At 48.5% G+C, this 15,463-nt stretch overlaps 1 protein-coding gene across 1 annotated transcript in view; it reads left to right on the top strand.

Moving 5' to 3' along the window:
• Nucleotides 1–6,239: 6,239 nt before the first annotated feature.
• The window catches only part of LOC115092445 (vomeronasal type-2 receptor 26-like), a 167,881-nt gene continuing 158,657 nt past the window's right edge, over nt 6,240–15,463 (top strand). The window contains exon 1 of the mRNA XM_029603278.1: nt 6,240–6,352. Coding sequence (XP_029459138.1) covers nt 6,240–6,352 — 113 coding nt within the window. The remainder of the gene's footprint in view (nt 6,353–15,463) is intronic.

The following is a 15,463-nucleotide window of genomic DNA, read 5'->3' as shown; positions in this document are numbered from 1 at the left end:
CAGATAGCAATCTCGTCGGATGATAGCGTTTAGTCCTCTATAATCAATGCAGGGATGGAGAAACCCGTCCTTCTTCCCTACAAAGAAGAACTCGGCCCCCGCTGGTGACTTGGAGGGTCGGATGAATCCATGAGCAAGGTTCTCGGAGATGTATTTTGACATGGCCCATGTCTCTGGAAGGGATAATGGATAAACCCACCCCCTGGGTGGAGTGGTGCCAGGTAGCAAATCAATAGCGCAGTCGAACGGATGATGCTGTGGTAGCAACTCCGCTTTTTCTTTGGAGAATACATCCGCAAACTCCTCATATTGGGATGGTAGAGCTAATGAAGTGGTCATCAAGGTAACACTGGGATGAGGCCGAGTGGAGAGGCAAGTCGAAAAACAATTCGAACTCCAGGCTGTCACTTGGAGAGTGTCCCAATGAATGACAGGGGAGTGTCTTTGGAGCCAAGGTAACCCCAGTACGATGGTGTGAACTGCTTTTTCCAGCACCAGGAAAGTTATCTTCTCTGTGTGAAGAATTCCTGTTCAGAGAGTGATCGGTGTGGTAGTGGTTGTGACGCTCCCAGGAAGCAAAGTGCCACGATTAAAAGTGATCCGGAGTGGCGGGTTATGGGAAAGAGCCGGAAGCTGGAGTTGTTGTACCAGATCAGCCAGGATAAAGTTCCCTCCTGCCCCGGAGTCAATGAAGGCGACTGTGGAAAAAGTCCCTCCTGGGTACTCCAGGTTTACCGGAACCATACATTGAGGAGCAGGGTTAACACAGCCTAGGGACAGCTCCTCTGTGGTGCCTAGGCTTTAGCATTTTCCGAATGTTCTTTACACTGGGCCAGGAAGTGGCCTTTCCCGCCACAGTACAGACAGAGCCCCAGTGTTCGCCGTCGTCTTCTCTCCTCCGGTGTCAGAGAGCTACGGCCTAACTGCATGAGTTCCTCCCCATGAGGATCTGAGTGAGAGTTCGATGGAGGTTGAGAGGGCATCAGAGGTCTTGAGAAGGCTGGGGCCAGTGAGACCTGCCTCCTGGGTGGGCAGAGCTCATGAGTCCTTTGTTGTAATTGGCGGTCGATTCTCCCTGCAAGATCGATTAGGCTATTGAGATCATCTGGGAGGTCTCTGGCTGCCAATTAGTCCTTTATACGAGCCGCTAGTCCTTCTAGGAATATACCCCTCAAGCTGTCCTCTCGCCAACCCAGCTCGGTGGCCAGCGTACAGAATTCAATGGCATAATCTGCCAGTGACCGAGATCCTTGGCGAAGTTGCAACAATTCAGTGGTTGCTGTGGAGTGACGTGTTGGTTCATCAAATATTTGTTTAAAGTTGAGTATAAATTGTTGAAAGTTACCCAGCATAGGATCACTTTGCTCCCACAATGGCGAAGCCCAGGATTGGGCCCTCCCATCCATCAGTGAGAGGATATAGGCAGAGAGCTCGGCGGCGTCTCACTCGTAGAGATGCCGCCGCGGAGAAAGGCCTATACAGGCCTAGAACAGCATCGGTGAGAGCGGCCGCCAGCCGGGGCAGACAGCCAAGGTAAGAGCCCGGTTGCGGGAGCCGCAACCGGGACCGCAAAATTGGGTGTTCCCAGATATCACCAGAGTGACACAAGAATAAAGAAAAAAATTTTCTTTCCATGAAAATGGAATCAGTGAATTAAGCAGCAAAATTTGATTTAATATTTCCATGTAAATGTTTGCTTAGGTACCAAAATGTCAAATATATGTTTTTTTGAACTTATTCATTTACAGGAATTCCTGGACTCTCATCCTTAAAAGAACCTTGGTCCGGTTTGGTATATAATGTATGTGGGGGTGAAGATCAGAGTAATTGCTTTATATCTCCTAATTAACACTGTATTATAACCTTGTCCTCCTTGATTACCTGTTAGTGTTATAAGACAAAAATATGGTGAGATTACCTGTGTTTAATTATGTTAAGATATCACTTGTATATTTTGTCTTAATGCTGGAACAAGTTCTGCTTGTGAGTTAGATGAAAATGCAATAATAAAAAAAAGATCTTTATCCAGTTGGACTCTGCCATCCCGGACACAAGGTGAAACCCCACCAAGATGTTCGTCTCTGCCATTGCGATATAATTTGTACCCTGGTGTAGCACTATCCCATTGGCTTTCCTCTTTCCACCATGTCTCTAAGATGCCAGTTAAGTCTATGTCATCATTCACTGCTTTACACTCTAATTTTCCAGTCTTACTTCTTAGACTTCTGGCATTTGCTTACAAACATTTCAAAGTGTATTTTTTGTTTGTATTAACATTCTGCTTTTCAGTTGATAGGGATAAATTGGAATCTTTTAGCTCAGGTAAGTTTTTAATTTTAAGCACTTGGACGACTTTTCTTATTTTTGGAACCTCTCTTTTGGGATGCCCTAAGTCTAATGCTTCATTAGTATCCTTCGAAGATACCTCCTTCTGAACCATGTGCTGCTGAGCGAATGTCAGCTTTCCCCTTTGATTTAGTTTAAAAGCTGCTCTATCTCCTTTTTAAAGGTTAGCACCAGCAGCCTGGTTCCACCCTGGTTAAAGTGAGTCCATCTCTTCAGAAAAGATTCCCCCTTCCACAAAAGGTTCCTTACAAAACTGAATCCCTCTTCCTTGCACCATTGTCTCATCCACGCATTGAGACTCCGGAGCTCTTCCTGCCTCTGGGGACCTGCTTGTGGAACAGGGAGCATTTCAGAGAATGCTACCCAGAAGCTTCTGGATTTCAGCTTTCTACCTAAGAGCCTAAATTTGGCTTGCAGAATCTCCCTCCCACATTTTCCTATGTCGTTGGTGCCCACATGTACCACGACAGCTGGCTCCTCCTCAGCACTGACTAAAATCCTATTTAAGTGAAACATAGAAACATAGAAATGATGGCAGAAGAAGACCAAATGGCCCATCCAGTCTGCCCAGCAAGTTTTGCATTTTTTTTTCTCTCATACTTATCTGTTACTCATGGCTCTTTGTAACCTTTTGGTTCTATTTCCCTTCCACCCCCACCATTAATGTAGAGAGCAGTGTTGGAGCTGCATCTAAGTGAAATATCTAGCTTAATTAGTTAGGGGTAGTAATCGCCGCAATAAGCAAGCTACACTCATGCTTATTTGTTTACCCAGACTATGTAATTCAGACCATGCTGGTTGTTGTCTGTATATAGATCCACTTTTCTTCATTCCCCCTGCCGCTGAAGCAGAGAGTTATGCTGGATATGCGTGAAGTATCAGACTTTCTCCCCTGCCGTTGAGGCAGACAGCTATGCTGGATATGCATTGAAAGTGAAGTATTAGGCTTATTTGGTTTGGGGTAGTAACTACCGTAACAAGCAAGCTACTCCCCGCTTTTTTGTGAATGCAAATCCTTTTTTCCACATTTCCTCTTGCTGTTGAAGCTTAGAGCAACGTTGGAGTCGCATTAACCGTGTGTATGTTTATTGAATAAGGGTATTGTCTCCAGGTAGTAGCTGTCGTTCCCGCAAGCCACCCACTCTTCATTCACGTCCTCTAGACTTTATGGATCCACAGTGTTTATCCCACGCCCCTTTGAAATCCTTCACAATAGGGATGTGAATCGTTTTTGAACGATTAAAATTATCGTCAGATAATTTTAAAATCGTCCAAAATCGTTAGAGTGCAGATACAATACAAATGCCCCCGATTTATCGTCAGGGGCATTTGTATTGTATCGTTAAATAGGGCGCGAGAAAACCGGCACACCAAAAAACCCCTAAACCCACCCCGAACCTTTAAAAGAAATCCCCCACCCTCCCGAACCCCCCTAAAATGTTTTAAATTACCTGGGGTCCAGTGGGGGGAGTCCCGACGCGATCTCCCTCTCTCTCTAGCCACGACTGCGTTGAGAAATGGCGCCGGTGGCCCTTTGCCCTTATCATGTGACAGGGCAAAGATGGCCCCGGCGCCATTTTGTTTCCTGGCTCCCGACGTCATGCCTGCTGGAGATCGCCCCCGGACCCCCGCTGGACCCCCAGGGACTTTTGGCCAGCTTGGGGGGGCCTCCTGACCCCCACAAGACTTGCCAAAAGTCTAGCGGGGGTCCGGGAGCGACCTCCTGCACGCGGGCCGTATTGCCAATCTTCAAAATGGCGCCGGCGCTACCTTTGCCCTCACTATGTCACTATGTCATACGGACGACCGTCGTCGCCCGTATGACATAGTGAGGGCAAAGGTAGCGCCGGCGCTACCTTTGTAGCTTTGTACCTTTGTGCCGGTTTTCCCGCCCTCCCCCGATTTACGATTTTTAACGATATTTTTCAAAAAAACAACACGACGATAAGATTTCCCTCCCCCCCAGCCAAAATCAATTGTTAAGACGATTGATCACACGATTCACACCTCTACTTCACAGTGAAGTGTGAGGTCCGCCAACTTCACACCAGGTAGCCATGTTACCAGGCAATTCTCAAGTCCACCATTTACCCAGCTGTCTACATTCCTTATAATCAAATCACCAACTATGATGGCCAACTTAACTCTTCCCTCCTGGGCAGTAGCCCTGGGAGACACATCCTCATTGCGAGGACAGTGCACCACCTGGAGAACAGGTCATTGCTACAGGATTATTTCCTGCTACACCAGCTTGATGCTCTCCGATCATGAGACCTTCCTTCTCCAAGGCAGCACCAGGGCTACCAGACTGGAGTTGGGATTTAGTCACTATGTCCCTGAAGGTCTCATCTATATACCTCTCTGTCTGCCTCATCTCCGCCTGGTTTCCACTCTAAGCTTCAGAGATCAGATTCGTTCTCTGAGAGATAGGAGCTCTTTGCATCGGATGCACATTTACAATTTCTCACTGGCGGGTAAAAGTTCAATCCAGTGGGAGCACTGAGAGGAGAGGATCACTTTGCTGGTGGCTGAATAGAATCAGTAAGTACTACTTGGGGAAATTTTTAAAAAGTATTGGGGAGAAGTAAACTATTGGGGTATATTATTTAATATGTTTGTGTGTCTGTATTGAATAGCTAATCAGAGGACAGGCAAAGAAACAGCAGTTTGTGTGTTTGTCTCATCTAGGATGACACTGGGCTTGGCCTAAGCATTCCACTACTTTCTCTACTTGGTGACTGGATCTGCATCAAACTGGAACACCTCATTGGTTTGGCGCAAGGCTGTATAGAACTGTAAAATCCCATATGACTTCAGTACCAGCACTATTGTGCTTGCCCAGGGCCTGTACAACTCTTCGATGATGCTTAAGTGAAGATACTGGGCTACTTGTTGGGTCATTTTATTTTGCCTGGCTTCTGGTAATCTATAAGATTGCTGATGAATTACCTTCCCACGGGGCTAACAATGCTATGGGTCACCAATTGAGTACTCTCAGCAATAATGCGTTCCTTTTATGGGCCAACATCACACAGGCCTGCAAGCACTGTTCCATGGGGAGCCCTTTTATCTGTGGTTCCATCTCTCTCCCCCCCCCCCCCCCCCCCCACCTGCATCTTAGTGACTTGGGGCTCCAATTCTATCTCCTCAGTGTCAAAGCCTAACTTAGTAGTCAAGAAGGCCCAGCCATAACTCTCCTCCATTTGGCTAGGAGCTTGTTGGGAAATCAGGGAAATAGGACCAAAACCTTGTTGCACTCCCTGAATTCCCTTTCCCGTGCCATACCCCAGTCATAATATAGGAGCTGGTTCTTTTGGGCCTTTCTCAGTTTGTAGTAGGCCATTTTCCTGACTTCCTCCTTTCTCCTATCATTCCAGTCAAATATAACAGGATATTTTTGCCGTTGTCAAATCACCTTCCCCACTTTCTCTCCCATATCTCTTGAAGTTTTGTACCTAACATAAGTTTGAAAATATAGAAGACCACTGAGGCTTGTGGGAGGGAATCAGTTTGTCCTAATCCCATTGGCAGAGCCTTAGCTAGGCCATTTGGCACCTATAGCAAAGTGAAAATTTGCAACTTTTCCCTGAGCACAACATAAAACACCATTGTTGGGAGACTCTGTTAAATATAGGGGGTTTTGACTCAGCAGTTTCCTCCTGCTCTTTTGGACTTTCAACTCAGTCAGAACCAGCACAGAAATCTGGCGCCATGAGCCTTCATTCACAAGTACCAAGGATTATTTTCCTTATTTATTTCCCCTCCCAACTTATATCTATTCCATTCATTGCAGTGGCAGTCCTGGGATGAGAGCCATACAGTAGGGCTCCCTTCAGAACCCTGCAATCATGGTCCCCAATCCAACCACTATGTATCACCCTTAGGCAATAACCATGACTCCTTCCTCACCAGAGGCTGTGAACACTGCTTTCACAACAGCCTCTGCTGACCCAGAGAGTGGAAGACCTGACTTGGAAATCAAACCAGAGACCTTCTGCATGGCAGAGTACAGCACTTACTAATTGGGCAACCCTTGGCTTTTTTTTATTTAAAAGGAAACAACTTTAAACCAACTGATAAGTTGTATATCCTTTTGGTCCACTTTTATTTAGTATTTTTATCTCATTTTTTATGTCCATTTTCTGTAACTTTTTGTTTTTTATATATTAAAACATAGTCCCAACCCGTGAAGATCCTTAAATCGGGTCACATCCCCAACACCATATCTCAATGCAAAAAATCTAACGAGAGCCACTTTTACTTATCTTTTTCTCCGGAGTCTAATTTTACTCACAACCCCGACATGGCCATGTTTTGGTAGAAGATCTGCTTCAGGGGGTTCCACAAAATCTTTCAAAAATGCTCTCTATTTTCCTTTCCAACATGTGTCCTGAAAAAATTCAGCTTTTCTTCATGATTCCTTCAAAAGACCTTTAAACATGGCACCCAAATGCTCTATTTTTTTACGTCAAACAGTTCTCTACCTCATTTAATCCATCTGGGTGAACCGATCGTAATTTCAAAATCCAAAACTGTTCTCGTCTATTAAGAACATATTGAATATCGTCTCCATGGGACGACACCTGCAGCATTTCAAGAATAGTCCATCGGAACTCCTTGAATTGATGTCCTTTGTCGATACAATGGTTGACCAATGAAGCTGTCTGTTTTGAGTTCTTAATGCAGCTTTTGTGCTCCAAAAGACGTGTCCGAATTTTTCTTTTAGTTCGTCCTACATAAATCAGATTACAAGGACACTGTAAAACATACACTACATGTGTGGAATTGCAGTTTGTAAATTTATTCAAAAAAAGTGTATATCTTGAGAGACTGCCCAAACGGGGCAGAATCACAACACGGAAAATGTCATATTGATTCTGTATTGCTCTATAGTGAGACTGCACCTTGAATACTATATACAATTCTGGCCACTGCATCTCAAAAAAAAGATATAGTTGCAATGGAGAAAGTATAGAGAAGGGCGACCAAAATGATAAAGGGGATTGAACAGATCCCCTATGAGGAAATATTAAAGAGATTAGGACTTTTCAGCTTGGAGAAGAGATGGCTGAGGGGGAATATGATAGATGTTTTTAAAATCATGAGAGGTCTAGAACAGGTAAATGTGAATCAGTTATTTACTCTTTGTTGCGTTGGCCGGCCATGGAGCCTGTGACTGGCCTTCCTCACCCTTTTCTGCTGCCTTAGAACATAAGAACTTGCCATGCTGGTTCAGACCAAGGGTCCATCAAGCCCAGCATGTCTCCTGGATTTGACCACTGCATGGTCTGACCATGCTGCTGCTTTTCTTCTGGCTTTGAACGCTGCTTTGGCCTGATCTTACTCGGGCGCCCTCTGTCTGCCTCCTGTTCCCATTGGCACTCGGGTCTCCGGGACTCCGCCTCGTCCAGATCGGACCACCTACTTCTACTGCCACTACTGGCTCCTGGCTGACCTCCTCGTCGTCCCTCCGAAGACCTCACACAGAGGCCCATCTAAGTCTAGCCGGCCCCGTTACCCAATGGCTCAACCTGCGGGGAACGTGGGCTGGTATTGGCGAACCTCCAGCCGGCCTCCATGAGTCAACAAGCTCCACCTGCCGATGGTGGGGACCCGTGTGAGAGAGAGAGAATGGATAACAGCCTGTGAGGGTCTGTCTATGTGTGAGAGAGAGAATGGATGCCTGACTGGGGTTCTGTCTCTGTGTGAGAGAGAATGTATGCCTGCCTGGAGAACTGTCTGTATGTGAGTGAGAGAATGGGTGCCTGCCTGGAGTTCTGTCTGTGTGAGAGAATGAGTGCCTGGCTAGAGGTCTGTTTGTGTGTGTGTGAGAAATAGAATGGGTGCCTGCCCAGGGATCTGTCTAATATGAGAGAATGGGTGCCTGGCCTGGGGGGGACTGTCTGTGTGAGAGAGTGGGTGCGTGCCTGGGGAGTCTGTCTGTGTTTGAGAGAGTGAGTATGGGTTCTGTCTGTGTGTATGAGAGAAGGAGAGGGAGAGAGTGAGAGAAAATGGGTGCCTGCTTAGTGTTACGCCGGAAGTGGACCCACCATCGGCAGGCAGAGCTGGATGACTGATGGAGGTCGGCTGGTGCTTCGCCAATACCTCGGTCCCCGCAGGTTGAGCCCTTGGGTACTGGGACCGGCTGGACTTAGGTGGGCCTCCATCCGAGGTCTTCACAGGGACAACGAGGAGGTCAGCCAGGGGTCAGCAGTGGTAGTAGTAGATGGTCAGATCTGGACGAGGCGGAGTTCTGGAGACTTGGGTGCCAATAGGATCCGAAGGCAGACAGAGGGCGCCAGAGTGAGAACAGGCTGAAGCCTGAGAGGCCAAGTCCAGAATAGTGTCAAGAGGACCGTCGAAGAGCAAGCTGAAGTCAGGGCAGGGGGCTGGCGGCAGGCAAGGAAGAGTGGCAAGACAAGCGTGAGTCAAAGCCAGAAAGCAGCTAGAGAATGATCAGGCAAGGCAGAGGTCAAAACCAGGAGACGGGCAGGCTCGTAGTCAGACGAAGCAGAGGTCAAAGCCAGGAGACAAGAAGGTAGCGTAGTCAGACGAAGCAGTGGTCAAAGCAGTGGTCAAAGCCAGGAGACAAGCAGGTAGCTTAGTCGGTCGAAGCAGTGGTCAAAGCCAGGAGACAAGCAGGTGGCATAGTCGGATGAAGCAGTGGTCACAGCCAGGAGACAAGCAGGTAGCGTAGTTGGACGAAGCAGTGGTCAAAGCCAGGAGTCAAGCAGGTAGCATAGTCAGATGAAGCAGTAGTCAAAGCCACGAGTCAGTCCGAAGTAGGGGTGTACATTCGTTCCCTAAAAACTGGGAATCTGCAAAATATAGGGCCCTATTCGTTGTATTCGTGGGGAAGCAAAACGTATCGCGATTCCTCACGGATACAACGAATCTTCGCTGAATTATTCGGCCGCGTAGGAGCCAATTTAAACAATCCCCCCACCCTCCTGACCCCCCAAGACTTACCAAAACTCCCTGGTGGTCCAGCGGGGGGTCCGGGAGCCATCCCCTGCACTCACACCCTCGGTGCCGGTTTCAAAATGGCGCTGATAGCCATTGACCTACTATGTCACAGGGGCTACCAGTGCCATTGGTCAGCCGCTGTCACATGGCCATCAGCGCCATGTGACAGGGACTTTTGGCAAGTCTTGGGGGACCCTCCTGACCCCCACAAGACTTTCCAAAAGTCCAGCGGGGGTCCGGGATTGACCTCCTGCACTCCGGCCGTCGGGTGCCAGTATTCAAAATGGCACCGATCGCCTTTGCCCTCATTATGTCACAGGGTCCTTACTATGTCACAGGGTCAAAGGCGATCGGCTGCCAGTACACACAAGATGGCGCCGATGGCCATGTGACAGGGGCTGACCAATGGCACCGGTAGCCCCTATGACATAGTAAGTCAAAGGCTATCGGCGCTATTTTGAAACCTGCACCGAGGGTGTGAGTGCAGGGGATGGCTCCCAGACCCCCCCGCTGGACCACCAGGGAGTTTGGTATGTCTTGGGGGGGTCAGGAGGGTGGGGGGGTTGTAGTTAATTTAATTTTAGCTGGGAAACGACTAGGAATCAACGTATCAACATATCGGGGCGCCATATGGCCGAATGCAACGTATCTGTCCCTGACGAATCCGAATGCAACGTATGGCGTCCGTCTGCACATCCCTATTCCGAAGTAACATGCGGAGTAGACAAGGAACACAGAAGCAGGAGCGGATACTAGGAACAGGAGCAGGAGCTAAGACGAATCAGGACCCGGGAACACACAGGAAGCATAGGAACATGCAACACAGTACAACTAGCGTGGACTCCTGTTGCCAAACAAGGAGGCAGTGCCTTGACCCAGTGACGTCATCATCTTGGGCCACGGTATGGTTTCCCGCTGCGAATCCTTTAAAGGGAAATCAGATGCATGAGCGTGCGTCTAGGGAGCATGGCGGCGCGAGACGGCAGCATCTCCTCACAGACCATGCGGGGAGGCCCGCCAAGGAAACGTCCGCTGCGGAGTTGGAAGCATGGGAGGTGGCCCGGGTTCGGAGATGGCAGCCTGGGGTCAGAGACAGGGGCCCATGGCCGCAAGAGAGGCTGAGCCAGGCAAACGGGAGTAAGAGGGCCCAGCACACGCAGCACTTAGGGATCTGTGTTTGTGTGTGTGTGAGAGAGAGAGAGAATGGGGGGGCTGTCTGTGTGTGTGTGTGCTAATGGGTGCCTACCTGGAGTGCTGTCTGTGTGTGTGTGAATGGGTGTCTATGTGTGTGTGTGTGTGCGCGTGTAAGAGAGAGAGAGAGAGAGAAAGGGTGACTGTTGCGCCTGTCGGTCGCAGGCGGCTGTGACCTTTATTGCTCAGCTACTTTTTCCCTGTGTCTGCCTCGTTGGGACAAGTAGCGGCCTCCGCTAGTGAACGCCAACCTCCGCGGTGCCCCCTTGAGCAGCATGGGTGCAACCGGCTGCCATCTTGAATCAAGGATTACCTTGATGCGCGCGCACAAGGGCCTCCTAAGTACACATCATGGTGGGAACCTCGGGGCGTCCCTGCCCGATGTCGTCAGATACCTTCAATACTTAATCCAACTGGCCCTTGGCTAAGATGAGTTAGCAAGGACTTCCACCCTACCTAATTCCACTCTATACAGACGTCCTGTTCTCCGTGGACCTAGACACTGAGTACCTGCTTCTCTGGGAGCTCACCAGCACCTTAGGCTATCCGCTCCTCGGAGGGCCTTCCTGTCTGCATCTCCAGCTTACTACCACCTCGGAGCTTCCTGGATTCCTCCATGAGTACCTAATCACTGCTACTTCTGCGCTTGCTGGACCCTCTGCAGTGTACCCCGTTCCTCGGGCCACTACTGCTCTTCTACAGCCAAGCATTCTCTTCTTTCTGTGCAGCAGCTCCTACCTCATCTCGCTACAGTTCTTCAGGCTCCTACCTCGGTTCTCCATCAGCGCAGACTCCTCGGCATACCCTGCCCCATGGGCTACTACCAAAGCTACACCCTGAGGTCTTCCATCACCTGTGGGAACACCTGGCATACCCGCTCTGTGGCAACGACCAGGATACCATCTGCTACAGTATCATTGGGGTATCACCTCACTGCACAGACTGTATCTCTCTAATTCCCGCTCTGCGGGCTCTGCTTCTCTCCATAATAAAGTCTCTCCACTAGGGTGTGCTGTGTGTCCAGACCGAGCCTGCCTATGGTGAGGCCTATAGGGCTCCTCGCTGTGGGCGGAGTCAGCTCTCACCTCGGCCAGGGGTTCACAACTACTCCAGTTCATAACAGTGACTGCTTGAAGTTCTGTCTGGGTGTGTGAGAGAATGGGTGCCTTCCTGGGGTTCTGTCAATGTGTGGGAGAGAACAGGTGCTGATGAGGGGGAGAGTGGGTCTGTGCGTGTGAGAGAATTGTTGCCTGCCTGGGGTCTGTCAGTGTGGTGAAAGAGAGAATGGGTGCAGGTGTGAGGACGGGTGTGTGTGAGAGAGAGAGAGATAATGGGTGCTGCCTGGGGATATGTCTGTGTATGTGAGAGAGAGAATGGGTGCATACCTGGGGTCCTGTGTGTGTAAGACAGAGATAATGAGTGCCTGCCCGGGGTTTTGTCTATAATTGACAGAGTGTGTGCCTGCCTGGGGGGAGGGTGGGTCTATCTGTGTAAAAGAAACGTTGCCTGCCTGGAGGTCTGTCTGTGTGTGTGGGAGAGGGAATGGATGCCTGCCTGGGTTTCTTTCTGTGTGTGAGAGAACTGTTGCCTGCATGTGGGGATTGTCTGTGTATGTGTGTGTCTGAGAGAGAGAGAATTCTTGCCTACCTCGTGTTCTGTCTATATATGTGTGAGAGAGAGAATGGGTGCCTCCTTATGGGTCTGTCTGTCCGTGTGTTTTTGAGAGATCGGATGACTGCCTGGGCGATCTATCTGTGGGAGAGAATTGGTGCTTCCTGGGATGATTGTCAGTGGGTGTGAGTGTTTGAGAGAAAGAGTATGGATGCCTGCCTGGGGGGATTGTGTGAGTGAGAGAGAAAATGGGTGCCTGCCAGGGAGTGTGTCTGTGTGTGTGAGAGAGAGTGGATGCCTGCCTGGGGGTCTGTTAGTGTGTGTATTTGTGAATAAATGGGTGCCTGCCTAGGGGTGTGTCTGTGTGTGTGTGTGAGAAAGAGTGGATGCCTGCCTTGGGGTCTGTTAGTGTGTGTATTTGTGAATAAATGGGTGCCTGCCTAGGGATGTGTCTGTGTGTGTGAGAGAGAGTGGATGCCTGCCTGGGGGGATTGTGAGAGTGTTTGAGAGAGAAAATAGGTGCTTGCCTGGCGATCTGTCTGTGTGTGTGTGTGAAAGAATGGGTGCCTGCCTGGGGTTTGGTCTGTGTGTGAGAGAGAGAATGAGTGCCTGCTTGGGGGTCTGTCTGTGTTTGTGTGTGTGAATGAATTAGTGACTGCCTGGGGGTCTGTCTTTATACGAGAGAATGTGTGCCTGCCTTGGGGGGTTGGGTGAGAGAGAATGGGTGCCTGCCAGTTGTCTGTGTGTGTGTGAGAGAATGGCTGCCTGCCTGGGGGTCTGTCTGTGTGTGTGTGAGAGGGAATGGGTGCCTGCTGCTTGCAGGGATTGTCTCTGTATGTGAGTGTGTGTTTGTGAGAGAGAATGGGTGCATGCCTGGAGGTCTATGTTTGTTTGAGAAAGAGATAATGAGTGCCTGAGTGGGGGACTGTCTGTGTGTGTGAGAGAGAATGGATGCCTTGCTGGGAGTCTGTTAGTGTGTGTATTTGTGAATACATGGGTGCCTGCCTAGGGATGTGTCTGTGCGTGTGAGAGAGAGTGGATGCCTGCCTGGGGGGATTGTGAGAGTGTTTGAGAGAGAAAATGGGTGCCTGCCTGGGGGTCTGTCTGTGTGTATTTATTTAACACTTTTTTTATACCGGCATTCGTAGGACACATCATGTCGGTTTACAAGTAACTGAGAAAGGAAATTACAATGAACAAGGGAAGGGCCAACTGGGTAATATGCGAAATACAAAGGAGGAGAGTCAACGAGCAGAATTACAACTTTTTGCATTCAAGTGAGGGTTAAATATGCAAAAGAACTTATAAACAAAGTAAACGAGGCATGTACACTTGAGAAATTAGCATATGAGGGCTTATTTACAGTAAGAGGAGGCAAGTGTACATATGTATAGTTAAATGCTAGTGAGGGGGAGTAAGGAGGGAGAGAACAAGGGGAAAGAGGGGCGAGAGGGGTAGAGTGAAAAAGGGGTACATGAAAGCACGGGTACTTTCAGGGAGGGGTTGCTAGGGGGTGAGAGGGTGGGGTAAGGGGGGCTGAGGATTGCAAGGGAAGTGGGCAGGAGGGGTGGTGGGAAGGGGTGGGGGAGGACAGGGAGGAGCGATAAAGGCTGAGCGTGGGCTAAGGTGGTTCAAGGACAATGATTAGGGTTGAGCGGAGTTAGGGTAGGCCTGTCTAAAGGGCCATGTTTTGATTCCTTTTTTGTGTATGAAAGAATGGGTGCCTGCCTGGGGTTTGGTCTGTGTGTGAGAGAGAGAATGAGTGCCTGCTTGGGGGTCTGTCTGTGTTTGTGTGTGTGAATGAATTAGTGACTGCCTGGGGGTCTGTCTTTATACGAGAGAATGGGTGCCTGCCTTGGGAGGTGGGGTGAGAGAGAATGGGTGCCTGCCTGTTGTCTGTGTGTGTGAGAGAATGGCTGCCTGCCTGGGGGGTCTGTCTGTGTGTATGTGAGAGGGAATGGGTGCCTGCTGCTTGCAGGGCTTGTCTCTGTATGTGAGTGTGTGTTTGTGAGAGAGAATGGGTGCATGCCTGGAGGTCTATGTTTGTTTGAGAAAGAGAGATTGAGTGCCTGAGTGGGGGACTGTCTGTGTGTGTGAGAATGGGTGCCTGCCTGGGTGTCTATCTGTGTTAGAGAGAGGGATTGGGGTCTGACTGGGGGGCTGTCTGTGTATGAGAGAGAATGGGTGCCTGCCTGGGGCTCTGTATATGTGTGAGGGAGCCTATCAGGGGGCCTGTCTGTATGAGAATGGATGACTGCCTGGGGGTCTGTGTGTGTGTGTGAGAGAGAGAGAGATAATTAATAGTTTCCTGCTCATGAGTCTGTTTATGTGTGAGAGAATGGTTGCCTGCTTGGGAGTCTGTGTGGGGCTGTGTGTGTGTGTGTGTGTGTATGCATGTGAGAGACAAAGAAAAAAAGAGAGAGAATAAATAGGTGCCTGCCTAGGAATCTGTCTGTGTGTGAGAGAATGAATGGTTGCATGGCTGAGGGTATGTGTGGGTTAGATTCTGTGTGTGTAGGAAAGAATCTGGGTTAGAGCTTTTGTGTGTGGGGAAGAGTTTGTTAGGGACTGTATATGGGAACATGTGGGTGTGTAAGTGAGCTTGTATATATGTTTATGTGACAGTGTATATGTGAGAGAGAATTAACATGGGAGTGTGTCTGTGTGAGAGAGAGGATAAGGTCTGTGTGTCCCCCTAACCCTTGACAATCTCAGGGTGACTAGAAATCAGGTATGGAAAGTAGAAACTTTTCTTTTATCCTTATTAGTTTTAATTATTGGGTGTTTTGGGTGCTGTTTTGAAATATTTTATGGGTGCTTAGGAAATTTAAAAAATATGTATATGACTTTAATAGATGTTATTCTATTTGTCAGTAGTTTTGAAATATTTATATTTTTTAATTCTATTATAATTGATGCTTTATGTTTCTTGATTTTATTGTTTTATGAGAAATGGTGGTTCTATTTTTCTTGGGGTTTCTATTTCAGTTTTTGTCTGCATATTGCTGATCCTAATTTGTGATCCTATATTCTGTCTTTGCTCTGTGCGAGTGATCAAGGTGAGAGATTCTGCTAGCGTGTAGTGTCTGTGTAGGGATCTACAGCAATCAGGTTTGCTTAGTTTCCCCAGTAGGTGGTGTATTGGTATTCCGGGACCCAGTGTAATATTTACAGTGCTGCTTTTTAACAGGTAGGGTTCTTGTTGTTTGAGTTCTTGGTGTAACTCCTGTTATATTATGATAAATTTGCTGTATAGATTTTGAGTGTCTTTTTTTGTGTGGTTTTGTGTTCGTTTTATTTATTTATTTAGCTATTTTCTATACCGGCTTTCATGACCATGGGTCGCATC

The sequence above is a fragment of the Rhinatrema bivittatum genome, chromosome 5 (assembly GCF_901001135.1).
Source record: "Rhinatrema bivittatum chromosome 5, aRhiBiv1.1, whole genome shotgun sequence".
NCBI classification, from domain to species: domain Eukaryota; kingdom Metazoa; phylum Chordata; class Amphibia; order Gymnophiona; family Rhinatrematidae; genus Rhinatrema; species Rhinatrema bivittatum.
This window is presented reverse-complemented; position numbering and strand designations above follow the sequence as displayed.